Raw genomic sequence first — 25,695 nt, 5'->3', positions numbered from 1 at the left:
ACCAAGGGGCGATAGCACTGGCCCTGAACGCTGGCTATCATGCCAGAACTAAGCATGTCGACATCAAGCACCACTTCACGAGGGAAAGTGTAGCGAGCGGAACGGTCAAGATCGACTACGTGGACACTAAGCACCAACTCGCGGACATGCTCACAAAGGGGCTTGGCACCAAGACGCTCAAGTATTTGCGGAACGCTAGCGGTATCAAGAAGAAGGTGGACACCGTGCAGTAAGCAATGAGTGGGAGTGTTGAGCAGTGCACCGCTCATGCTCGGTTCGGGCCATTGGACCGGCTCAGTAGTGAACCGTCCTGTGATTGGTCCATATAGTACAACACCTACATGGTTGGTAGCGACAGTTGGTTGGAGCAGGTAGTGCACAAAGGACAGGAAAGACAAGTAGAAGAACGATAACATCAATCTTATTCACTTAGGTTTTTACCAGCAAACCAACAGGATGTTTCAGACTGAATTAGGAGGGCAGTATTGTACATCAAGTTCGTTGAACTAAATGCTAAAGTGGAAAATCCACACACTGCAGTTCAGCACCTAGAAATTTCCTATCACCTTAAATGACGGTGTAGAGGCCTTGGCGGGACACAAGTGTCGACGAATCGGGAGGGGTACAGCGTGCACGGACCCGGATGGCAGGCTGAGCGCGGAAGGGAGGGGGAATGCCGGCGCAGGAATGAGCCGCTTGCATTTTTTTAAAAAACAGAAGTGTTTGTTTTTACTGGTTCTTACCGGTATGGAATTTGCTTTTGATGCTTATAATATCGGTGAACGTCCTCTGTTTTGACGTGCCTACAAATACTACTGGAACGTGACTCGTTTGCGGACACCAATGCACACCAGCGAGTATGCGGATGGTGCTGCGTCTAAGCGCTAAAGCAGTGGGGACATAGAACTTTCAATATATTTAGTATTTGACAGTAATAAGCTATTGTTCGGTGAGAATATGGGGGCTGGAAGCAGGCCGTACAATATTGTACGGGTTCTTTCGAGCCCTAATACTGACCATACTTTTGGCTGCAACCATCGGTAGTGCTGGCTTGTAAATGAAAAGCTCGCCACAATAAGCTATAAAGAGGCCCAACTCTGAACGTAGTTACCTCACAGTTAATGGCTGTAAGTTAGCCGTCCCGAAATTTTGCGTAGAGAGCGGGCGCAGCCTTGTCGGCTCCGTACCGGTTCGCATCAGTATTTAGAGTTTTTTTTACCTATAATTGTGTTGTAGCACACGTAGAATGCTTTGCAAATTTCGCTTTCGTCCACAAAGTAAGGCACGTTAGCCTTGATATGAAAAAAAGTGTCTTATTTGTCATTATCGATACCTGACATTATGCTGTCGAATACGTAGGAAAAGTGCTTATATCTCTCGTATGATAACTGCTTCTGGTCAACTTAGCCATTCCGAATCACTGGAAAGCATGTTAAGTTCTTGTCAGGGGGCATCGTACGCACGAGAGATAAGCTCTACTCGAACCAATGAACGACTAGTACGTCGCAGCGGAGCCCATCTTGCTGACGCCAGCTGTAAAAGGCTCTAGTTTCCATCTTCAGTTCCGGATTCATCATTTTCATGTAACCTTGAGTGATTATGCTCTACAACTCATCGAGACAAGACTCTCTTTGGAACGGTACGTATTTCGAAATGATTCGACGTTCCATGTCGAAAATGATGCCACACCAGTGAGGGGAGCTCACGTCAATGTAGTTAGGGCAACATACTATGAAATTTGTGTGAACCTTCGTGAAGACATGGTCTTCGGTGTCGAGGTATTTGTTCCTTCTTTCTTCGTCCGCCGCATATATATCGAATCCACAACAGCGACTACCGTAGGCTGTCGCCAATGTTGCATCATTGCCTCACTAGCAACACGGAGGGAGACCATGTAGCCGCAAGAATCATTCAGCCGCTGCTTTCCTGCGTACCCTGCTAGCTCCGTAAACGTAATGCCGTGACTAGCTGCTTGGAAAACTCCATCAGCATCCATGGAACAGATCTTGTTGACTACCTGTCGACAGCATTTGTTTTCTTGATCGCAGGCCAAGGCAACTCTCTTCACAAACTTTATAAGCTTCCTCACTTATGAGATCTTTGTGTACACATCGTGCCAAGTTTTCATTATCTCGATGTTGACAAGGGAGAATGTTCCTACGCTCAAAATCGAGATAGCGATTTGACATATCTACTATTGTGCCCCAGACCTGCGCCCACGGTTTCCCGCTATGTGCACTAATGAATACAGGCTATTATAATACTGCCTGTACCGCACTTGCACCTAAGATTCCTTTTTTTGCGAAACAAACTTCGGCAGCAATGCGCTGTCTTTGAGGACCTAAATCTATTTGGCGAAATTAGGGGGGGGTTGGCGTCGTCGTGAATAGCTGTGATTAAAACACTTTTCAGACGAGAGGTCACCCGCGTGGCATCCTACTTTTCTAGACACAATCATTGATATGGGGTCAATGCACAAGCGTCCGATGACCACAGATACCGCTTTTCGTAAATCTTATTGACTTGTCCCGGTAGAACCAATGACGTTGGTGCTTTTCGGTTTTCTTCGCTGCAACACACTTAGCAACCAATCTCGCAACACAATACCGGAGCCCACGGCGAAGATTATCTTGAAAAAATAAGGACCGACTGGTTACGGTGTCAACGTTTCTCTTGAACGTACCAAACATTTCTGTAATAGCGAAGCCCTCGTATCAAGAATTACACAAAATTTAGTCCACACAACAAGAGAGCTCGTAATTCAGCCTTTAATTTTCATGGCGACCAACGCTCCTGTTCCCTAATTGACTTGAACACTTGTAGGTAAACTGGAAGTGAGCATTAAAGTTAAAAGCAAGAACTTAGAGGGGTTCGGAGAGAACCGATGAGAACTTATCGTCCTAGTGATCTTATCTGTTTCCGTTCCGTGTAATTCAACGCGAACAATCCGTTATCTGTGGAGCGAATTCGGAGCGGGTAACAGCTCCGAACCAAACGTCGCTAACTATTAAAAACCGCATGCTGCTCTATTTTAGACAGACATGCGTTTGAAATACCTTATTGCCCATAACTACTCACAAGTGAGCTGCTCATACTCCGCGTTGACCATCCTACTTGATGGCAACGATATACAATGTGTACTTTGCTTTGATGGCAGCGCAATTCGTTGCACTATGTTGCAGAATGACAATTATTTTGCTCATTGCGCAACTTTGAAGTCCACGCAGGGTTGCTGAATGGCAAAGGTCGCCTAACCCAGTTCTTCGAGCTGCAAATAGGCCGGTATAGAGAGTTGTTAGTTTTGAATCTAAGTCACATCAATATACCTCACCGACCCCCCCCCCCCCCCCCGCGAATTTCGGTAACCAAAGTTACGGGGATACATGGTAATGAGCTTAGGGAGTCGAGGTACCCAAATTTAGAAAGGACAATACCGTGTACCCAAAATGAATCTTGCTGAGCTCCCAGATTCCCTTCATATTTGTATGAATGGGCATGCAAGTGAAGCATTGCAGAAGCGTTGGCTTGGGTAAGCGCCATCACTTCAGTAGCTAATTAAAGGAACTGTCGTGGCAAAGACGCAAACGGTAAGCTTTGTCAGTAATTAACTTTTATATAATAAACACATCGACGCTGTTAACCCCTTGGACGCGGAGGGTTGTAATATGGTCTTATGCTGTTCAGAACAGCATAACAATTACTTAGATTCACTATGCCACGAAATCCGCAAAAGCGTATCCACGCCCCTTCCCATAAATTGATCGACTGTTATTGGTCCACGTGTACAAATCCAGCAATTTAATTGGTACATGAAACAGGTGGCTTGATGTACCGCGCGTAAAGAGCAGACTCTCATATTTTGGAAAAAAATAGATTTTGGTTCCCTTTGCCGCTTTCGCGCCAAGCCACTCATTCTTCGTTTTTGCCAAGACAAGCGCAAGAATGACTTACTTTATGGATTTTAAGTCAGTATGGCCACTTCTACGAAAGGAGGGTTGGACGTGGAAGCCTGCAGCCGGCATCCAGATCCAGTACGTTACCTTTTTGTCTACTTTGTTGCACCACACTAATGTACTAACTTGCATAAATGCGTGTAGTCACAACTACCTGAAACCAGGAAGCAAAGTTAGGGGAGGTAAACGCGGCACGGACTATTTCAACGGCGAGGATGAACTACTGGCGTATGTGCGTCGCGATACAGAGCTGTGCGCGCGGCTTAATATCGCGACCGTATGGGTGCGCCCGCCTTCTCAAGCGAGTAAGTAGTATCTTGCTGTTACTATGTGTTTACAAAAGTGACCTACTGTTTGTACTGAAATTTAGTCCAAAGCACTATAGGCGCTGCTGCGTCAGACTCTCCCACTCCAGTGCCTGATCCGCCCGAAATCGAGGCTGCAATTGCACTAAAGAGAGATGCTCCTGTGTCAGGTAAAGCGCCGGCGAAGAAACGCGTGAAACAGACATCTACAGAGCATAAGGCCGCAAAGCCTTCTACAAAGACGACGAAGAAGATGACGAAGAAGCAGCTTGACCAAGAAGCAGCAGATCGCCGTCGAGAGCTCTCGTCGCTCGGTAGAGTGTGGGGAGGCGAAAACTCCCAAGGTACCGCTTCGTTTCAGTGCTGGTGCCTATAAAGATCTAACTGGGTATTTGTAGCAAACGATGGACTTCGTGTAGATCCCCCTCAGACAAATCAAGAACCTGGTTTCATGAGCACTGACAAGAATGGTATAAGAACCCGATAATATGCTGACGTTATGCTAAGCTGACACTGTCGTAATGATTTTTAGATAATGCTGACAACGGAGGACAAGCTAACGCTGACACGACAGGTATAGTCGACTGTTTTTATGCTGACTTGTTCATACGCTGACGTGGTGTGTATACGAAAACGTTGATGCTGACTTGGTAGCATCTGCTAATACTGACCCTCCAGGTATAGCATTGCTGATTTTTTAATATGCTGACGAATATGTTTGCTAATTCCAAGTGTGGGTTATTGTAGCTATTGATGATGCCAATAAATCTCCAGTCGGACATATGGATGGTGATGTGGATTCAGTCATCGCCGGTAGCAGCGATGGCGAAAACAGTGAGTACGTTTTCGATGAGAGTGATTGGAATGATTCTGAGTCTGAAGGTGATACTGGCGACACGACCCGAGACGACGACGGAGTGACGATTCCGCCTGCAACAGTCAGTTCGTCTCAATTTCGAGGAATCGAATTCGCGGTGATGGAAGCCACTGATCCAAACCTCGTATTGGGAGAAGGTGAAGATTTTCTAGATTCGGACGGAGAAGGGAGTGATGATTTGGTGGAGACCGCTGAAACATTTGTGGATGAAGATTCCAGCGAGAGTGAAGATACAAACGAGTCAGTCGCAGAAGAGGTCAGTCGTATGATCGGCCTTATGAAGCCAGCTGAAATTGATGATATGCGGTTGCGCGTTCAAGGTGTGTATTGTTTTTTTTTTTTTGTGGAGCCAAGGAGAGTTTATCTAACGGACATTATGCTGACATAGTCGTCTGAGATTTATGACACCACTCAACTTGCTGCCATGGCACAAGATGGCTGGACTGTTCTACCGGACGATGCAACAACGCCTGTCACTAATGATGCTGGTGTAGACAACATGTACGACGGGTACTGTGGACCCTCACAAGGCGTCATAGCTGCTTCACAGTCACCTATCGACCTCTTCTACTATTTCCTGCACAAATCGTTCTGGCGGCATGTTGCAAGCGAGTCTAACCGGTATTGGAAGCAAACGCTTGAAGCACGCCTCGAGAAAATGGTACAGCAAGAAGGGAAGGTGATGCACCGGCTTCAGAAGAGTAAAGAAAAACTGAGAAAGCGCCTGATGAAATTTGATAAGATTCTGCCGCACGAAGTTGTTCAATGGGTTGAGCTGATGTTGGCCCATGCCTTGAGTCCTCGAAAGTCGTTTGAGATGCACTGGAATATGGCCGAGGATGGCCTAATTCCTGCAGGAACATTTGGAAAAGCTATGTCTCGAGACCGTTTTCGGCTCATTACCAGATTTCTGCATTTTACTGACAACGAAGATCCTGCGGCTTCTAATGATAGGGGCTGGAAAATTCGCTCGGTGCTGGCAACGGTGGAAACCACATTCAAGGAGGGGTATGTCTTGGGTTCAAGAGTGGCTGTTGATGAAGGTATGTTACCTTCGTTCAATCGGCGCAATCCGACACGCATGTACATGAAGGACAAGACTCATAAGTGGGGAATCAAGTGCGTCATGACGTGCTGCGCCGAGTCGGGCTACTGCAAAAGGTAATGCTGACATAGTCACGATAAATCATTGAAGCTATGCTGACTTAGAGTACATTACTTGATGCATGACAGAGTTGAGGTCGACGTTGGGCGAAAGAAGGACAAGAAAGATGCTCAATCGATGGACACAAAGAGCGGCCCGCCGGCTGTCATACGAAATATTGCGAGTGATTTCCGTGGACTCCCTTACCAAGGAAGGCGTCTCGTGGTTGCAGTTTTATACTTCTGTGCCGCTAGCGCAACAACTGCGGACTATGGGCTTCAATTTCGTTGGGACTATACAAAAGAATCGAAAAGGGTGGTGCAAAGGGGTTGAATTTCCTTTCAAGAAGCGACCAGCAAACGTTAGAAGGGGCTCCTTCAAAATGGCGACCGCTAAAAGCAATCCGGGTCTAGTGGCACTGAGCTGGGCTGATAACAGATCGGTTTACTTCCTGGCATCCCAAGTTGGAACAGCTATGAGTGTTCAGCGCCGTGAAAAGAATGGAGAGCAGAGCACTGTTCCATGCCCGGGGATTGTTGCAGAATACCAGCGCTTCATGGGTGGTGTTGATCGCCATGATCAATTGCGACTTCAGTCGTACTCTATGCAATTAGCAGCAAGGTAAATGCTACCCTGACAATGTCAACTTATGGTCTCTAATTTATGCTGTTCTGTATACCAGATTTCAGAAATACTACAAGAGTCTCTTCCTTGGGCTATTAGACATGGCCATGGTGAACGCGTACATTGTACATTCGCTGTTGTGGGAGAAACAGAGCAAGAAGAAGATGTCGCATTACGTGTTCTTGGCAAGAATGCACAAGCAACTTATCCTCCAAACACAGACAGCATTTACAGAGACAACCGGATTATTTCGACCTTCTACTACAGTTACTGAACAAGTTACTGTACATGGCGGGCATGTACTAGCTCAAACGCCAGATACGCGCATGAACAACGGTGTCCAGAGGCTGAGACAGCACCAGTGTAAAGTCTGCTCCTGCTACAAGCCTGAAGGTAAGCGGCGTGGGGGGACATCGACATTCTATTGCCCAAAGTGTGCGGAGGACAAGAAGGGTGTGGTGACGCTTTGCAACAAAGTTTGAAGGCATCCAGCAAACGAAGGAATGACGTGTGCACAGATATGGCATATCCTGTGGCAGAACGGTGAGTTTTCGCCAAAGGAGAGTCACATTCGGGACCGTAGTCTTGCCAACCCGTAGCTAACCTTGTCAATACACGTACCTTCACAATCTCAACCATTTATTGGCACCGTACCTGCATATGCATTCGTCTCTGTTAGCTCTCACTTGGCCATCCTGTTACTGCCACTATGCCGCTATAGTTTGCACCGCTGCTTGGGGTCTAGTTGGGGGAAAGAGGGAGATGTTTGTCTGTGATGCGTGTGCTGTGGCTGTCTCCAAATTTAGGGCTTGCATAGAATGACCAGGAAACAGCTGATTGGAGAATTTTAAATCCGCTGATCACACCATCCCCTTCTGCGGAATAATTACCAAGGAGGTTAGCTACATTCGTTGCTAAGAAAGTGCATTTTTAACCTTGAATTAATTATATCATATTTTAACAAAGGTTTTTTCTTATACCCTCCGGGAGGGTATAAGCACTTTTCTTAGCCTATTCGTGTCACACCTCTGCGTCCAAGGGGTTAATTCGTACAAAAGGATATAGTTATCGAGGCTGTGCTTGTGCAGAGCTGCTCGTAGACGTAGGCTATGAATTCGAGGTAATCCAAAACACGATTCTCCTATTTTCTACGTACTAGTATACTGTAGCACTCGTGTTACTAACGCGATATCTTGCTTGCCAAGAGGAGACTGGCCCAGGCAAGGGAAAAAATCAATTTGCATCGATTTTTTCGATAATCCTCCATTGCAGTATGCATTGCAGTTGGCTCTTCAGGTGCAGTTTGGTATTGCAATTTTGGGGAGGCATGCAATCGGGTATTTTAATTTGTAATATTCAAATTGCAATAATCTATCGTTAAGTACGAAGTATCTTGAAGTCTACCTTGAAGTTAGATCTTCCTTCGAGGTCTTGTCCGTCCAAATTTCCTAGTTTAAGGTATAGCGTTTGCGGAAGAGATTACTAGTCTACCTGCGGAATAGGTTATTTCTCAAAAGTGCACCAAAAGTTTCATTCCTGAATCCTCTCAGTCGCAGAAGCACAAACACTCCCTGTGTGTACCTCACCAATCTCTACAATGGCTCTCTCAAAAAATAAAGCCAGACGTGACGGAATGCCCGCGTCGATCAAGTACTACTTCGACACTACGTGTCGGCCTTCAAGACAAGAATGCCACCGTGGCTTCTGCTCGCGGGACTTTCGACGCTATTCTGGAGGACTATCCGGAGATGAACCATCATCTTGCACAAGACGCCTCCATTGTGCACGATCCTGTCTTCGAAGCAGCAATAACGAAGGTCCTTAACGACACCACAGGAGATTTGTCAACCAGAGAGAAAGCTGCTATAAAGCACTTTAAAGTTAAAACAGCCCCCCCCCCCGTCTAGACGCATTGTACACGGCGAAATGGTCGACTACTACCACCAGATACAAGAACGCAAGCGCCTGAAAATGACTAAGATAACGGCATATGAGAACCTCAGCTTCATGAAAGGAACATCCGTAGCAGTTGAGAGGCTGTTTAGTGCAGATAAATACGTGATGACGGACCGCCGATCCCGCCTGACTCCTGGCATGTTCGAAGCCATTATGTTTCTCAAGGTAAACTAGGATTTCTGGAACTCACGTAAAGCGATAAGGAAGTCACACGATGGTGAGCAAGTGCTAATCGCGATTACTTAGTGCAGTTGAGTATTGCAGGTTTTTTTGCAGTTTATATTGCAATCTCATCGGTACCTGCAATATAGCATTTTGATTGCACTTTTTTCCGGCGGATAAACCAATTTATTTTTTCCCTTTCCTGGACTGGCCTATACAAATCCAAATACACTGACCGACACAAATGCATAATACTGTACGACACTCACGGGACACTTGCTGGGTTCCGGCTGCGTTGGTTTTCAACAAGCAGAACATTCTGAATTTACTACAAATTTGTCGTGTAGATATTTATGGATGGGGACGCGAGCGTGACCAGTATGTTGCACGCAAAAAGCGCCTTAGCAACAAATAGCTGCTGGAGATTTTTGTTGTAATTTCAGCCAAAATAGACGTCGACAATTACATGTAGGAACGAGTACTTGATTCGGTACATCACCAGAGCATTTAGCTGTGTCACATCTGTGTTATTCTTTACAGATTCTCGGCATTTCAGTTTTTGGTACTCCATTTCATCCTATTTCAAAATCTGGGTACCTCGAGCTCCCTCGCTCATTAGATTTCCCCGTACTAACGTATTTAGATATGATGTATGTCCTCGGTTCCGACAACCTCCGGGTCACGTACCAATGCGCTCTACGATCGAGGAATTAACCGTCCCCCTGCTTCCCTATCGATGATGTAGGACAGGACATTGCCACTCGACGTGTGGCTCTCTACTTAAAGCTGAAGAAACCTGTGATTCTTGAGCCCAATGCTGTTGTGACGGGACTTGAGAGTCCCAAGTTGAGACTTAAATGATCCACGAAGCCACTCAGGTTTTCACTTCAACGTGAATGACAGCGCGTGGGGCACGTGTTTCAAGAGTCACCAGATCTTCCTGACAAACACACATTGTTTGACTTTCTTGTATTTTATTAAAATGGTGGAAGCTCAAACGTCTGCCGGAAATTGATGCTGATCATGCATGCACAGAACATTTCTTGCGATATTTAACAAACAAAGAAGCCTAAAGTGACAAGCTTTACGTCAGAATGTAGCTTGGAATGCAACGCATCTGCAAAAGTTTGTTTTAGCTACAGGAGCAGCGTAGGGATTGCTGCGTGCAGTGCTAAACGCATCGCCGACAGCCCCACTTCCTAGGATCAAATGTGCATAGAAATGAGTAAAAAGGGCATTGTTGATTGTAATACTAAAGTTTGTTAGGACCAAAACATCTGATGCCATATGTCAAGAACATAGCCTCGATTTTTGGGCGGAACGAAAGACACGCACTTTTCGATTAAGTGTAGCATGTGCATTTGAGCAGATATTCAAGGATGATTATGACTACTTAAGAGAAGAAATCGTTATCTTTCCAACAAAAAAAAAGCTCATATAAATTGGGTAATTGGGTGAGAAGTTGTGAAGGGGCAATGTTTGGTGTTGCATTTCATCTCGCCAGTACAATTCCCTGTTTCCATTGCGGGTCTGCCGGCATTAACCCTTTCGCGAAATACATGAGCCTGTATACCATACAAAAATCAGTCATTCAGGAGCAAAAGGTCCCAAAATGACCCTTTTTGTTTCTAAGCTCACGCTGCTTTGTCTTCTCGAGCTAAAGGGTGATGTGTCTCTTGCCACCATGTTCTATGCAAAACGTGCTCTTTTAGCCCCTTTTCATACAGATTCCTGATAGGCTAGAATTTCCCTCTCATACTCTGATTGGTTAGACTAACTGACTAGATCTGCAATTTGGCAAATCCGTCCAAATACGGCCAACGCCCATCATCACACTCGAGCCGATCAGTATCCCCACCAACGTCCAAAGGAATCGGCCTGTACGGTAGCAGCAAGACTGTGCCATCACGGACGGCAGCTCCAGTGGAGCGTGGAGCCTCCACGTCTCGAGATCTGTCCTGCGGTTACCCAACGTAACGAAATGAGCGACAAGGCCACTCTCGCTGATCTCTACGTATCGGGTCAGCACACCTGGTACGACGTCAGGGTCAACCTGCCCGATAACACATTTCCTCGTCTCGCGAGACCTACAAGGAGCTCACAGGCAAGTCCTGCTGCAATGTGGTCATGAGCATCGCACCTAACACAAGCTCGATCAAGTCCACCTCCAGCTCCTACGCCACCCTCCTCTGCGAGAGTGAACAGTGCGCCGACGCCAGCCTGCACGCCGAACGATACCAAGATGCACAGCTGTCTCAATTGACTGTCGCCGTCAGTTCCGGCGGATTAATGCCAGCACAAACACTATGCACAGTCGGCTACCGAGTCAGCGACTGAATACCCTGACAACACGACTGCGGCCGCTACCACTACCGCCCCGAAGGACCATTGTGACTACAAGTCGGTAACCGCGACTGCTTCGTCCGACAGCACCAATAAAACTCCATTAACCAGCAGCACGTCTATAACTACGCAGACTTTTACTTCGATTTCAGCTACCCCCACGACATCGACGTAGACGAAGGAGGTTGCCCTGGTGTTCCGTGGCCCTATAAACATCTACAAGCCGTCCTGAGCGCCACCTCCGTCAGCAACAGTGCCGTCGTACAGCCAGAACGGCATCCAGAACAACATGCTCTTTATGAACTAACCTGAACATGACACCGCCAGTCTTATCCGAATGAATATTAGTAAGCTCGGGTTTTCCGTCCAGCAACACTCCACACCACTACATTCTATCCGATTATAAATATCGACGCGTCACAAAGTGTATTGTTCAGTTGCCCCAAGTTCTATTCAAAAACATCGCATAGCGACAGAAGTATCGCGTCGTTAGCGAGTATCGTGTCAGAAGTAAGCGTCCTTCGCGCAGGCTTGAATAAAGCAGCTTCTAATCTCATATGGGCAAATATACTTTTTTCACTATGCTAATGTGTCGTACAAGCGGCTTTCGATAGGGAAGGTTACATGTGTTGTTTTCACTATGCAAATTTATATTCAGTAAGGAATACCACCAACAGTCGGTCAATCACTGCTGGATCTACCGACAATAGGCGATCATGGCGCGCGGCCAGCAAGTGCGGCGAACGTCTACACCCCCGCGAGGCGATGACACACAATCGTTTGTTTCGTTATTGATTAGTTCTGATGAGGCTACGGTCGTAGGCGACGTGACAGCAGCAAGTTGTGGCGACCTAGGTCAGGCCGGAGAAGAGCTGCCACTCCATCGTCAAGATCACCATGACGACGGTGGGGGGGTCAAGGTAACCATGGTGAAGAACAACGTGCTCGTCATCAGCTGATACCAAGCACACAGAGTGAATTTACACAGCAAACGCAGCTAGGTAAGGGGAAGACAAAAGGTTATCACAAGCACAGCACTACGCAGACACGAAAGCGGCAGCGAAGTCTTGCCGAACTTATGGATGACGCCACCGCAGATGATGAATACTCTTGCGCTGGAGCAGCGGGGAAATCTACCGTGGATGGAGACGCGAATCCTGACTTTAATCCTACACGAACGTCTACAACACGCGGCGGATCGAAACGATCGCGTGCCCAAGCAGCACGAAATCACAACGCGCTTGTTTTCCGCGCTTACGTCGAGAAACTAGTGGCGTATTCACCCGTCAAAGAAGTCTGGCTAAAGGACAGCGTGTATTCTGCTGTCGGAAGCGCGTATATCGTTGGACGCGTAACACGATTCGACAAAAAAATGCTCTGCTTGAAATCCAATGGATCGACACACAGTTCCAGAAGAAAAGTGAGTACTTGAACATAAGCATAGTGCAGCGCGGCGTTGAAAACTACAGTAACATAATGTCGTCACCATCGAAACCGGCATGGGCTGCTCTCGGTCATGCTGAATAAAGCGAGATCGAAGTTCAAGAGATGCCAGTGACATTGAAGCTGTGGAGAACGAAGAAGAGGAGTCCTTCCACCGCTACGACCCAGAATTTGTTTTTCCGTCGTCGATGACGGAAGTGGAGGCAATTGAAAACTTGAAGTTTGACCCAGAAGCATAAATGGAAGCTCCTTCCGATCTTTACGAACATCATGACGGAGGCACGGAGACTAGGATTCTACCGGAATATTGTCATTTGTTTACGCACTCACCTTCATCGGCATTTTTTGCGTACATCCCTGTCTACTTTCGGTTCGAAGTGGCTCACCAAACTAACAAAGCGATGCGTGAATACGAACGTGAGAACCGTATCACATACCGACCTCTTTTTACGTTGCAAGAAGTGATGATTTTTCTGGGTATTTTGCTTTATATGGCACTGGTGGACAAGGGTGAATACGCTAATTATTGAGGACAGCAAGTGGAAGATAGAATATTGGGTGGCTGCAGTGTTGGGCTCGATAATATCATGCCTCTCGCAAGATTCAAGCTGTTACGAAAGTCATTTTGCTTTAGAGCAATTTCAAAGCGAGCTCAACATTTGGCTAACGTTGCAACACCAATTTCTTCACTGAGGGCTGGACCTACTGCTGCTTCAGTGAATGACGCTCTCAATGACGATGCGAGCGCCACTGCAGATGGCTCGAGCGTGGCTACAGCTCAGAGCTCATCGGAATACCAGCGAGAGGGAGTTGAGTTGACTTCAAGGTCGGACCATCAAGTGCATACCGATCATGCTACTAACAACATGCCGATAGCATCGCCTACACAATTATCTACGCAGCAACCTCAAAGTACGCATCAAGCGTCAAATGAAACCAGCAAGCGAGATGCACTCGCTCGGATTCGAACACTTGTGAATTTGATGAAAGTGACTGGCGGAAAATACGTCGAAGTTGGTCGATATGTTGCATTGGATGAAGCCAGCGTGGCATGTCGTTCCAAGTTCGGAAGGCGGCTTATCATGTTTAACCCCATGAAACCAGGAGGGAAATACCATTTTCGGCTTTATATGCTGTGCTGTTCTACGACTTGGATTGCTGTCAATTTCCGAGTGCACTGTGAGAGTGATGTATCGGATCGGCTTCATAATATTGCATCCGATGCTGAAATTGAGGAGCTGCGCCAAGATTTAGATGCACTCGCCGTCGTTCGTGGCCAGGTAGTGGAAGTTGCCCGTCCACTGTATCATACCAGTCGGGTTATTAACGCGAATAACTACTACATGTCCGTGCAACTACTTGCTGCATTGCAGCTCAAAGGACTTTACGGTCGAGGGACAGTTCGAAAAAATAGCATGCACTTCCCAAACCATGTCATCCTGAAGAAAACCGAGTGTACAAGAGGAAAGTTTCGGCAAGCTGTGTCGCAGACCCACCAGATGACTGCAATTTCCTGGTTCGATAGTGCCATTGTCAAATGATATCAAACGCTGACAGCTCAACAGCAACGGAGCTAACCCGTCGAGTAGGAAGTACAATGCAGCCTTACCGAGCCCCATCATGCGTATCGCAATACAACAAGCACATGCAGGGTGTCGACCGCCTGGACCAACTGCGTGCGCGATTTTCCATCGCTGATGGACATTCCTTCAAAAAATGGTACAAGAAGCTGGCAATGTCACTAGTAGATGTCGCTAGAGTCAATGCATACATGTCGAGAAAGCTTGTCGTGGATATGAGTAAGGAGAGAGACCCTCACCGCGCTTTTGTGACTCAATTGGCCGAAGAGCTACTCTCTGGAAAATGGATGGAGGCACCAAGTGATCGCCGGATGCTGTACGAAAACGCACGTACTGGTAATAGTGTCGATCTATGTGGTGCTGCAACTACATGGAGTATGACAGTGAAAACACCCGATATTGTCGATAGTCCTCAAAACGTGTGTACTACTGTTTCTTCGAAGCAGCTTTTTACTGAGAGCAAGAAACGACGTCAATGCGTGGTTTGTCGCTGGGAAAACCGCTTGCCAACTGTCGTGACTGATCACTGTACGCTGCACAACGTATGCCTTTGTCAACTTCTTCACACCGCCCCAGAAAGACCGTACTTCTGCCAAATAGCACGATGGACGTGCTGGGAGAAGTTTCATGACTTTTACCTGCCTCGGAACCTTTTTTCCGTAAAGGGGAACATTATGAAGGCGTCCGAGCTATACAAGTTGAAGCAGAGCGACTCGACGTTACCTCCCCCACAGACCATAAAGGGTCAAGCAGCTAGAAGAATTCTTTGATATTATCGATGTAAACATCAATATCTCTCTGTATAAATGTAAACGCTGATGAGGTTTGTCCAGCTCGCAGGTACTCGGATCACGTCCTCTATCTCCCAACGACTACAAAAATCTTTTGTACAAGCGCTGTTGTGGCGAGGGCACACCTCGCTGGTAAACGCAACGACCCACACGTTCAACATAAAAAATAACTCTCCGTTGATGTAATTGTTCGTGGACGGCTCAAACTTCAGATTATTCGCGAAGACAATGGTGGCTGTCGAGAACGGTGTTATCGTCGAGATTTCGATTTTGCGCACATCAGCACCATACAATTTCACTTTAGCAAGTGATGGTCACCGTAACGAATTGCTGCTAACTGCATTTGAGCCATGTCCGATGAGCTCGCGGCGAATTTTGACTCCGAGACTTGCTCGAACTGCCGTTTGTAGCGCAAATTGCCCCAATACGTTACCGATACCACAGCCGATGTCAAGAAACACATCTTGGGCATCAATAGTTTTGATTTTGAAGATAGCAGCGATAAGACTACTAATAGCAGCTGGAAGAAGCTCCCCAGCATTCAACGCCGGGGCTGCCGCAGGATAAATGATATATTTTCTTGTTACATACTGAAAAATGGCTGACATCGTATCAGCTGCTGCGTGAGGAGATAGTAAACAGTTCTTTCGTGAATCAGATCGCTGCGTAGTAGACTGCGCCAACCCAATTGCATCCAAAGGCTGGATAGAGGCCACAGGTAAGGATGCCGGAAAGACCATTACTCCGCTACGCTCCATTGCTTTTATCGCCATTGCCCCATGCACTTCACTAGGATAGGCTTCGATTTGCTGACTTGGCGTCACTTTCTCCGATTACAACACGTTTTGTGTAGCTACAGATGCCAACTGGCTGAGCTGTGTATCCATACAAACTGGGCTTGCTGTTGAGCTCAATGTGTTCTCTGGATCTTGTGGTGCTGGAGCAGGCTGCCGAATCTGCAACACCAGCGCGCTACGACGACCTCGCCGAGCTTGAGCCTTAGTAAAAAATGACGGCGGAAAGCTTGTCAGATTCCTGCCAAATGTTCGCTTTAGAGCATTCAATCGCTGAGCGAGCTGCACGGAACTTCGTCTCCAGCGTCGCATCTTCTTGGCCACCTCACTCCAAGCTACTTTGCTACCGCGCTCTGTGTAGGTGCGAGCGAGCTGCACTAGCGCCTTATCTTCTTCCTCCAAAAACGTGGTCCGAGGCATAGCGACAATTCAGAAATCGGCATGATAGCTCCAGCTTGTGCTGACGGTCGAGTATGCAAGCATCTTGATGAGACTAATGAAAAGCTACCATCTTCAGGGTACTAGCAGGGGAAATTTATCTTGATTTAATTAATAGTCTATATCAGTAATTTTAGTCTTTTTGACTGCAAGTCCAACTGTCCGTCTCCTCTCAGAAGATACAAATGCTGTTGTTACAAATCGCGGTGTGTGGAAACATGGAAACAGAGCAAACCGTGCTTATAAAGCTCCTTTTGAAGCGATTTTCTTAGCGGCTCCTGAAAACCCGACAAAAGGTGCCAGAATAGCACCTTTTGCCGCGAAAGGGTTAATCCGATAATTACTTTTGTATTTATGGGCAAAACAAAAAAATGGTGGTGCATTTCATCTCGCCAGTACAATATCATACTATAATTGAAAGCACCGGTAATACAAAACCGCTGGCAGTTGTTGTAGCAAGTCACATGGTACAGCCACAACTTGTGGTCGCATGGTAAACCAGGCTGCGAGCTCAAAGGAGTCTCTCTCCCTCCATGACAACACCTTAATCAAACACTGAAGCTTCTTGCTCTTCAACTCATTCTCATTTCCACTTTCAAGTGCACTAGCTTCTTCCCTCCTCTCTATCCCCAACCATGAAGTTCTTCCAGGTCCTCGTTATCGCCGCCCTCGCCATCGCTGGCGTCTCCGGACAAGCTGCCACCACTACAGCAACCAACACCGGTGAGACTCCGGCCACAGGCGCCACGACGCCGGCAGTGGCCCCTGCTACTGGAGCCACGGGTGTCGCTTCCTCAACTAGCGCGACTGCAGCTCCCGACACAGGTGCAACGACGGCTTCCTCTGGAGCAAGCACCGCCACGGCGGCTTCCGGAACGGGCGCCACTACCCCCACCGTCGGCACCGCAGGCAGCGCTACGGCCGACACGTCGGTGGGAACCACAAGCTCAACTGGATCGGTGGACGCAGGCAGCTCGACCACATCGACGACGGACTCGTCCTCGGATCCAGCGACCACCGTTTCGTCTTCCACTGGTGATTCGAGCTCTTCGGCTGCTTCTGCTTCGGCCAGTGCGTCCGGCTCGAGCGGTGCGTCTCAGATCACCATGGACGCGGCTGCTGCTACCGTTATGGCTATCGGTGCATACTTCCTGTAAACGATTCAGCTACCGGTACCACAGGTATATGGAGTTGCTGACAAATTGTAGAGTAATGCAAAAATCACATTTCACACCCAAAAATATTTTTGTTGAAGACGTACACAGTGAAGCCATTCGAGCATGGCTACATCCAGCTTGATTTTCATCAAGCCGTCCGTTATTATCTCATTTCGGGAAAATCGCAATGGACCAGATTAAGTTGGTGATCAGCGGTGCCGGCGACAAAGTGGCGGGTGCGGCCAGCGATGCCAGCAAGAAGTTGGCCAGTGTGACGGGCGACAAGAAGGGCGCAACGAAGACGGAGGCCCCAGCGTCTTCCGACGACGCGCTCACCCCTGGGGTGACCCCGACATGTCCGAGTCTGACCAAGAAGCAGAGACTGGTCGGCTTTGCGTCCTGCTTCGTGCTCGGGTACATCGTGAGCTTCGGGGTATAGAAAATCGTGTTTGCAGTGCAACAGGAAACGAGAACTGAGGTGTTTATCGCATTTGCTTGCTCTTGCCAGTCGACATTTGCCTTGATCGCGGGCTCCGATAATGGCACAAAGTTCGGAATCACCTACAGTCTGGGCAACATCATCTCACTATGCGGGTAGGATCGGCAGCTACTGCCGAAGTGGCAGACAGCTATTAACGTCGTATACACGGCCAGATCGGGTTTCCTCGTGGGTCCGAAGCAGCAGGTGAAGCTCATGTTCAAGCCCGTGCGTCGCATTGCGACCGTCATCTATCTACTGATGATTGCTGTGGTTTTCACTGTTGCCCTCGCGGTACGAACATGTACCCTGCTGTATTTGTGATACCGTACTAACAAGGTGGCTCCCTCCTTTCTCTTCCAGGCGCCGCAACTCGGTCTGGTTGTGCTGCTCCTGGTGCTTATCCAGTGTGCCGCTGCCGTCTGGTAGGTTTGCTACTACACGTAGTATACAGCTACGTGAGATGCTAATTCTACTGACCGTTTGCCGTTCTGCAGGTACTCGGCAAGTTACATCCCGTACGGACGCAAAATTCTCACCAGTATTGCTCAGAAGATTTGTGGCTCAGTTGGATAAACGACACTCTCATATGGCTACGACCATGATCTAAGGACACAGTTAATGCGATAAGATCAATTCATTTATTTACCTAATCAGCTATGAGGAACTTTAATTTTAAATGCGACACCAAGACGGTCACGGCAAGCTTTGGCATCTCTAGGGATATTGTGTGTGCTTATGCACAACAGCATCTCTCCCTTCCAGTTGAAGCCGCCGTGGGCGTCTAGTTGTTGCCGTAGTAGGACGCGTTGGTGTACACGACCTCCGCGTACTCGTCCGGACAGTAGGGGAACGTCTTGTCACTCACAATGTCCAGGAAGAGATCATGGCCCGTCGTGTACGTCACGTAGCCACCGAAACCAGCGCAGACGACGATAATAAACGCGCCGATAGCCTTCTCGTACCACGGCGTGGTATTCCAGAACACCTTGAGGTAGAAGAAGATCGGTAGGATCATACACGCCAGAGACACCGCCCAAGCGCCGACAAAGTCGGAGAAATCCATGAAATGGTCTTTGAAAATGATGGCGAGGATCAGTAGAATTACCACAACGCAGATGCGCAGCGACACGTACTTGGCGATCACTACGGGTCCGCTGTTGTGGTATTCGTGTAGAAGCGCTTCTGGGGTCAGGTCGTACTCAGCGTCAGCCATAGACGTGATCGAGGGACGAGCGTTGACAGTAGGCGTGCCTTCCTTCTCGCCCAGACGGTCCTGCGGGGTGTTGATAACGTTGAACGCCGGTGATTCCTCGTCTACAGGAGAGAGCAATGGACGCTTGTGCATACCCAGCACGCCACGTTAAAGAATGTACAGTACGGGGTTCAAGATGACGGACATCGCGATGGTAATGTGCAGTTGCATGAACATGTAGGCAAGCACGACAGCAGCCGTGCCGTTGACGGCGAACAGCAGGTTACCGGGGATCTGACACCCCACGTACGAGTACGACGTCTCGCCGATGATCAGGAAGCAGCACGCGGCGAAGATCATGGTACAGGCGATGACACGAGGCATACGCTCAGGCTGGGAGTGTTCGCGCTGCAAAGCGGGGACCAGCACGGCGGCGGAGTAAGCCAGAGCCAGGTTGCCGAATGAAGATGCCGCCTCGCTGAACTTGATGTCCGGATGGGGCACGGACGGGTGGTCGTTGCCGATACCTACTGCCAGCACGGCGATGGCGATCGCGTCGGCGAGTACGGTGCCCAAGCAGCCAGCAAACGCAGCGTACGCACCTTCCTTAAGCGTCGGCGTCACGATAACAGGCAGCAACATAGCAGCCATGATGATGCTCCAGTATTGCTGGTCGAACGCGCCCGGCGAGATACCATCCAGTAGGATACCGCCTAGTACGAGATACGCGCACGGCACAAGGAGACACACGCCGAACTGTGCGAGCAATACAAGATAGCGTCCGATCTTGCCACAGCACCACTCGCCGACGTCACCGTACGTCTTAAGGTGTTCGGGTGCTGCGAGGCACACGCGTGAGATGGCGACGCAGGAGCAAACGTTGGCGAAACCCATGAACAGCAGCGCCACCGTCGCGATCGGTGCCCCCGAACGCGCGAAGTTGGCCGGCAGACCCAGCGTTCCGATACCGTACACGGTACAGAAGAAGCTGAAGGAGATTTTGAAGCCCTCGAGTGTGAAGAACGGCATGATCGAAGATGCTAAACCGCCGTCCAGTGGCTGGAGGGGGGTCTTGTCTTTAACGGAGTAGAATAGGAAATGAACGGTCTGCTACCGGTTAGCTCACCTCGTTGATACTCGAGTCCAAGCACCGGTAGTGAGAACACACTCGCCATCATCGCGCTGCTGTTCATGGGTTTCGCCAACATTTGCTCGTGAGGCGGGCATCTGTACTTGTTTCCATCAGCGGCGCCTGCGCGATCGCTGACTGGGTTTTGTGAGCTGGCAGCTTTCGTTCAGCCGATTCGCAGAGACGCTTTCAGTCGCCTCCATGCAGCGTGCGATACTCGAGTCTTCATAGACGCGGGAGTTGAGGGGGTATACATGTATCACCTCCATGTGCTGCTCTTTGTTGACGAGCAGTCTGGGCGTCTCCAACCCCCTACATTGTGCTTGTACCGAACTGAAGCTGCATACTGCCCGCGTTATTAAGGACTTTTGCCACACCACGAGACTTTGTACATGTACTACAGTAGTAGTTTGTCATTCGTTATGTGTCATCGATGGTAGATCGTTCAGGCAACCCGGGATCGGTTGATACTTTTACCTGTTTGACTTGCTGCTGGAAATGCTGCATTTAGATGGCACCGACCAAGTTCAATAGAATCTTACGTTTTATTTTAGCTGATACAAGAGCATATTACCAGGGCGAGCTTGACACCAGAGTGACTCTGCGGTGCTACGCGTATGCATAGCAGCACTTGGTCACCCAGGATGGCGCAATATGCTAACCGTGGACGCTCCTAGTTGTTGCCGTAGAAGGTTTCGTTCGTGTATACGACCATGTCGTGGCCTGCGGGGCAGTACTGGAAGGTCTTATCACTCACAATGTCGAGGAAGAGGTTCTTGCCCGTCGTGTACGTTACATAGCCACCAAGGCCAGCGCAGACGACGATAATAAAGGCGCCGATGGCCTTCTCGTACCAAGGCGTGTGGTTCCAGAACACCTTAAGGTAGAAGAAGATCGGCAGGATGATGCAAGCCATAGACACAGCCCAGGCACCGACAAAGTCCGTGAAGTCGACAAAGTGGTCCTTGAAGATAATAGCGATAATGAGGAGGATCACAACGATGGCAATACGGAGTGCCATGTACTTGGCCGTCACGAGGGGGCCACTGTTGTGGTACTCTTCAACCAGTGCGTCGGGGGACAGATCGTACTCGGCGTCCGCCAACGACGTGACAGATGGGCCGCCGTGGTCCTTCGGATGTGACGGCGTGTTGATAACTTCGAACGCCGGAGATTCCTCGTCCACATGGGAAAGAACAGGACGCTTGTGCATGCCCAGAATGCCGCGCTCAGCGATGTAGAGCACGGGGTTCAGGATCACGGACATAGCGATGGTGATGTGCAGTTGCATGAACATGTAAGCAAGCACAACAGCACCGCGGTTGGCGTTCAGGTCGAGGGCCGTACCGCCAATAGCGAACAGAAGGTTACCGGGGATTTGGCACCCCACGTAGGAGTACGCAGTCACACCGATGATGAGGAACAGACAAGCCGTGAACGCCATGGTGGTGGCAACCACGCGTGGCATACGCTCGGGCTGCGAGTGCTCACGCTGCAGAGCCGGCACCAGCACCGCGGCGGAGTAGGCCAGTGCCAAGTTACCGAAGGAACTGGCCACCTGACCGAAGTCGAAGTCGGGGGAGATGACGGCCGGGTGGTCCGAGCCGATGCCGTTCACCAGCACACCAAGAGCGATAGCGTCAGCAAGAAGCGTGCCGACACAGCCGGCGAACGCGGCGGCAGCACCTTCCTTGAGCGTCGGAGTCAGAATTACGGGAAGCAGCATCGCAGCCATGATGATGCTCCAGTACTGCTGGTCGAAGGCGTCCGGGGAGATACCGTCGAGCAGGATACCGCCGAGCACCAGGAACGCGGTCGGCACCAAGCAGCACACGCCGAACTGGACGAAGAGCACGAGGTATCGGCCAATAGAGCCGCAGCACCACTCGCCAACGTCACCGTACGTCTTGACCGTCTTTGGGGCAGCCAACATCACACGCGAGATGGCGACGCACGAGCAAATGTTGGCGAAACCCATGAACAGCAGCGCGATGATGGCGAGTGTGAGACCCGAACGGGCAAAGTTGGATGGCAAGCCAAGTGTGCCGATACCGTACACGGTACAGAAGAAGTTGAAGGAGATCTTGAGGTCCTCGGACGTGAAGAACGCCATGATGTTAGACGTCTGACGGTCTCGACTCTTGTGGTAAAAAGGAAATGCTGCGGCTATTTCGACCGGAGCAAAACGAGAAGTGGACGTGGCGGCGGCAAGGCAAAAAGGCTCACGGCCGCATTCATCCCTCGATGTGCTGAGGGAATCTCTTGACCCTGCTCCAGTCATGAAGGCGTGCCAATCAGCGCAGACGCAAGCACGTGTGGAGAACGCTGACTGGACAGCTTGTCCTGCTGTGATAGGTTAAGTCGGTGGCGCCGGCTCCATTTTTGCTGGTCATAGACCGACGGGTCCATGTGCAGCGAAAGTCTCACCAGGTGACGCGGTGCCAAGCCGGACACCGGATTGGTGAATGGTGGTGCAGGTAGCGGAGACTCCACCCCGTCTCTATGTGATTTGATACACGAGAGACAAACCCTGTAGACGAGAAGATGGGCTAGCTGTACAAAAGCTGAAGTTGCCAAGCGTTTCTTACACTTGATCTTTGTAACGAGCGAGCAGCCATACGGTTCCGGTGCAAGATTGGATCCCTTTGGTTCGTGATCCCGTAGATTAAATTAAAACTCCAGACCGCAAGAACGTTTTGAAGCGAGGAGATCGTCACCGCCGAGGGCGCTTCCGGTACACAGTACTAATGCAGGTACAGTAACAGCGTGATATAATAGCTTCCACTCTTCTAACGGCGTAGACGCCCGAGTCGATACGATCCGCGTACATGTGCTACTGAAGTACATGTAGTTTAGCGCTGACAGCAAATAAAGTGTGAGGAGGATGGGTCTTTCAACGGAGAACGCAACCGAGGAGGATGCGCCAGGATGCTGGCTAGATCGCTTTTAAAAAAATACATGTGCATGTATTAATACCAAGCTGGTCCAGATCTCCGTCCGAAGTTCGTCGCGGCTCCCGTGCATTCGCTTGCACTGAAATGAAGTACAGTATCCATGGTTATTTGGAGGCTGGAGGCTGGTGTTTCTTCATCAAAGTGCCCTTTTGAGCTTCGTATCAGGTCCGTTACGAGCGACTCCTCTCAGTGAGGATACAGTATTCAAGCTCTATTAAAGCTGACGCGTCAGCTCAACCGTGTCAGATCATCTGACAGATGTCATGGAAGTTCCGAATGTTTGACTCAAAGTTTGTCGATGGTGTTGTCGACGAAAACGATTTTCGGCAGTTGATTGGCGAGCTAGAGTGGGGAACAACGTTGCGCGTCAAGTTTGTCCAGTCGCAGCCTCCATCGAAATCACTGCGACGAAGTGAAGCTCACTTCGCTTTGCAAGCAGTGCCACCGAGAAAGAGAGAGAGACGAAGGTGCGTACTGTACTGCACAGTACATGTGCATGCAGTCTAAATAACCGATGTCAGCAAGCAGTGTCACCTCGAGCTTCAGGCACGGATACACTTCAGTTGAAACGCTGACTCACACGACACACATTAAAAGCTCAGCTTGTAATGTGTTGACGAATAGTCGTCGACGTTGAAGTGATGAAAATACAATATATGTTTACTAGCCGAGCGCCGCCGCTACGCGGCGGTAATTTAGGTTTTACTCTAGATTTTTGCCTTCCCGCCTTCGCTTCGCTTCGGCGGGATAATTAGTCCAAATCCTCTGAGTCCCCCATGTGCCTAAATCGACTTCTTTAATTTCATAAATCTGCGTTTCATTTGCTACAAAATGCTGAGCTCCCAGTAAGCCGTGTAAATATTTCTACCGGTACAAAAGACTGAGACCCTAGCATCATACTTACCATGCTCATAAACGATTACGCTAGTGATCTTGGCAAAGTCTCTTTGTTGTTGTTGGCGATCACTGTACCTTAATCTTCCACCCAGAAGCACCTGCACTTCAGTCTAAAAACGCTAAATAATATATTTAGTTTAGCGTCGTGATCGATTTCACGGGCCGTTTCTGAAACCTAGATTGCAACAATGCAAAGAATATCTGTCCAGCTTGCATCAAATACCCGCTTGTACTGCCTGGTTAAGCTTGTAATAAACTGACTATTAACCACTTCGCATACCAAACTCGCTACTTTGAAAGAAAATTAAAAGTGTAACAGTTTGAATATTTAATAAAAATATTCAGGCTGTAGCATTTTCTTATGCATTGAAGTGTGTTCATTTTGTGCTGATTCAGAATTAGTCATTATACACTCCAATCTGTGCCTGTTATGGTTATACTGTAGCCTTTGGATATAACGATGCGTCGCACGACGCCTTTTGTTGACGGCGGTATTTTTATTTGATACTTAAACGATGATTCCAGGATGGTTAAACGTAGATTAGGCTCTAAGTTGATTAACGTTTCTTTACGGGCCTACTTATAATAACCATAATTTACACCTCTCATGTTGTGTTGTTATCTTACCGCTGCATGTAAAACCTTATTCTACGCCTTGTCGGCAACGCGTCTGCCTATTAAGAAGTATCAGAATTTTGTTGTCTAAATAAACGCTTAGGAAACAATACAGTAGTAATTGTCATCAGCACATATTACTTCTTTTCCACGTCAATCTAAACTATCTATCTTGGTGGATCTAGTGACAACGTTTATAAGCACAGCTTTGTTCTTACGGCAAGCCCACACGACCGGCTACTGCTGTACATGTAACATGTACGATTTAGCAATACCAGAAACCCACTCAGATAACTTATTATTAATAATGTTAATATCTTTACAATAAAAAAATTCAAATTATCATTTTAGTCAGTGTAACTCGCAGATCCTACTGAGTACAGAGTATTTAGTATACTTAAACCATGTCCTCGGAAACACGCATGCTTACGTGTACGCTAAGCACCCTGCCCTCCGTTTAGTACTCAAATATCAATGCACATGCATTTATTGATGTCAACTACACATTCTAGTTTTAACCAATTAAGGCCACCTTCGCTGCGCTCGGCAGCCAGTAGAAATATTTAAATTATTTTATCCATGATTTGTCCGGAAAAGCGTGACAGGCACGACAATTTAGTGTGACGGACAGACAGGTTGCTGCAGTAGATGTTTAAGACTAGCCGTTCGCCGCCGCTACGCGGCGGAGTGGCATGGTTTGTTGGAGATGAGGTGGACGCAACCTTAGTGCTTCTTGGTGTCGCGTGTTTTGAGAGCGTGGCTCACCCCGTAGATCTTGGCATCGTGTATTTAACCACTTGCCTTTCCGTAGTCTCATTCGGCCCCGTATAATATCGTGGTTTGGAACATTTCCGTTACCC

General features: G+C 48.5%; 5 protein-coding genes across 5 annotated transcripts; 2 read left to right on the top strand and 3 right to left on the bottom strand.

Annotated features, from left to right (window-relative positions):
* Nucleotides 1-8,829: 8,829 nt before the first annotated feature.
* On the top strand, nucleotides 8,830-9,882 carry PITG_04402 (uncharacterized protein; the record flags this gene model as incomplete). Its single annotated transcript, XM_002905986.1, has 3 exons — nucleotides 8,830-9,024; nucleotides 9,369-9,399; nucleotides 9,767-9,882. The coding sequence occupies 3 exons, from the start codon at nucleotides 8,830-8,832 to the stop codon at nucleotides 9,880-9,882; spliced, it is 342 nt and encodes a 113-aa protein (XP_002906032.1).
* A 7,872-nt stretch (nucleotides 9,883-17,754) lies between these two features.
* Nucleotides 17,755-18,369, top strand: PITG_04401 (uncharacterized protein; the record flags this gene model as incomplete). Its single annotated transcript, XM_002905985.1, has 3 exons — nucleotides 17,755-18,000; nucleotides 18,076-18,161; nucleotides 18,222-18,369. The coding sequence occupies 3 exons, from the start codon at nucleotides 17,755-17,757 to the stop codon at nucleotides 18,367-18,369; spliced, it is 480 nt and encodes a 159-aa protein (XP_002906031.1).
* Nucleotides 18,370-18,829: 460 nt separating this feature from the next.
* On the bottom strand, nucleotides 18,830-19,393 carry PITG_04400 (amino acid/auxin permease-like protein; the record flags this gene model as incomplete). Its single annotated transcript, XM_002905984.1, has 1 exon — nucleotides 18,830-19,393. One exon carries the CDS (start codon nucleotides 19,391-19,393, stop codon nucleotides 18,830-18,832), a length of 564 nt encoding a protein of 187 aa, XP_002906030.1.
* Nucleotides 19,394-19,408: 15 nt separating this feature from the next.
* PITG_04399 (Amino Acid/Auxin Permease (AAAP) Family) lies at nucleotides 19,409-20,418 on the bottom strand (the record flags this gene model as incomplete). The annotated part of the gene is made up of 2 exons (XM_002905983.1): nucleotides 19,409-20,316; nucleotides 20,367-20,418. The coding sequence occupies 2 exons, from the start codon at nucleotides 20,416-20,418 to the stop codon at nucleotides 19,409-19,411; spliced, it is 960 nt and encodes a 319-aa protein (XP_002906029.1).
* A 624-nt stretch (nucleotides 20,419-21,042) lies between these two features.
* PITG_04398 (Amino Acid/Auxin Permease (AAAP) Family) lies at nucleotides 21,043-22,650 on the bottom strand (the record flags this gene model as incomplete). Its single annotated transcript, XM_002905982.1, has 1 exon — nucleotides 21,043-22,650. The coding sequence occupies one exon, from the start codon at nucleotides 22,648-22,650 to the stop codon at nucleotides 21,043-21,045; it is 1,608 nt and encodes a 535-aa protein (XP_002906028.1).
* Between the last annotated feature and the right edge of the window lie 3,045 nt (nucleotides 22,651-25,695).

Source organism: Phytophthora infestans, genomic scaffold, assembly GCF_000142945.1.
Source record: "Phytophthora infestans T30-4 supercont1.5 genomic scaffold, whole genome shotgun sequence".
Classification (NCBI taxonomy): domain Eukaryota; phylum Oomycota; class Peronosporomycetes; order Peronosporales; family Peronosporaceae; genus Phytophthora; species Phytophthora infestans.
Note: the sequence above shows the minus strand (reverse complement) of the source record. Positions and strands in the feature narration are given on the sequence as shown.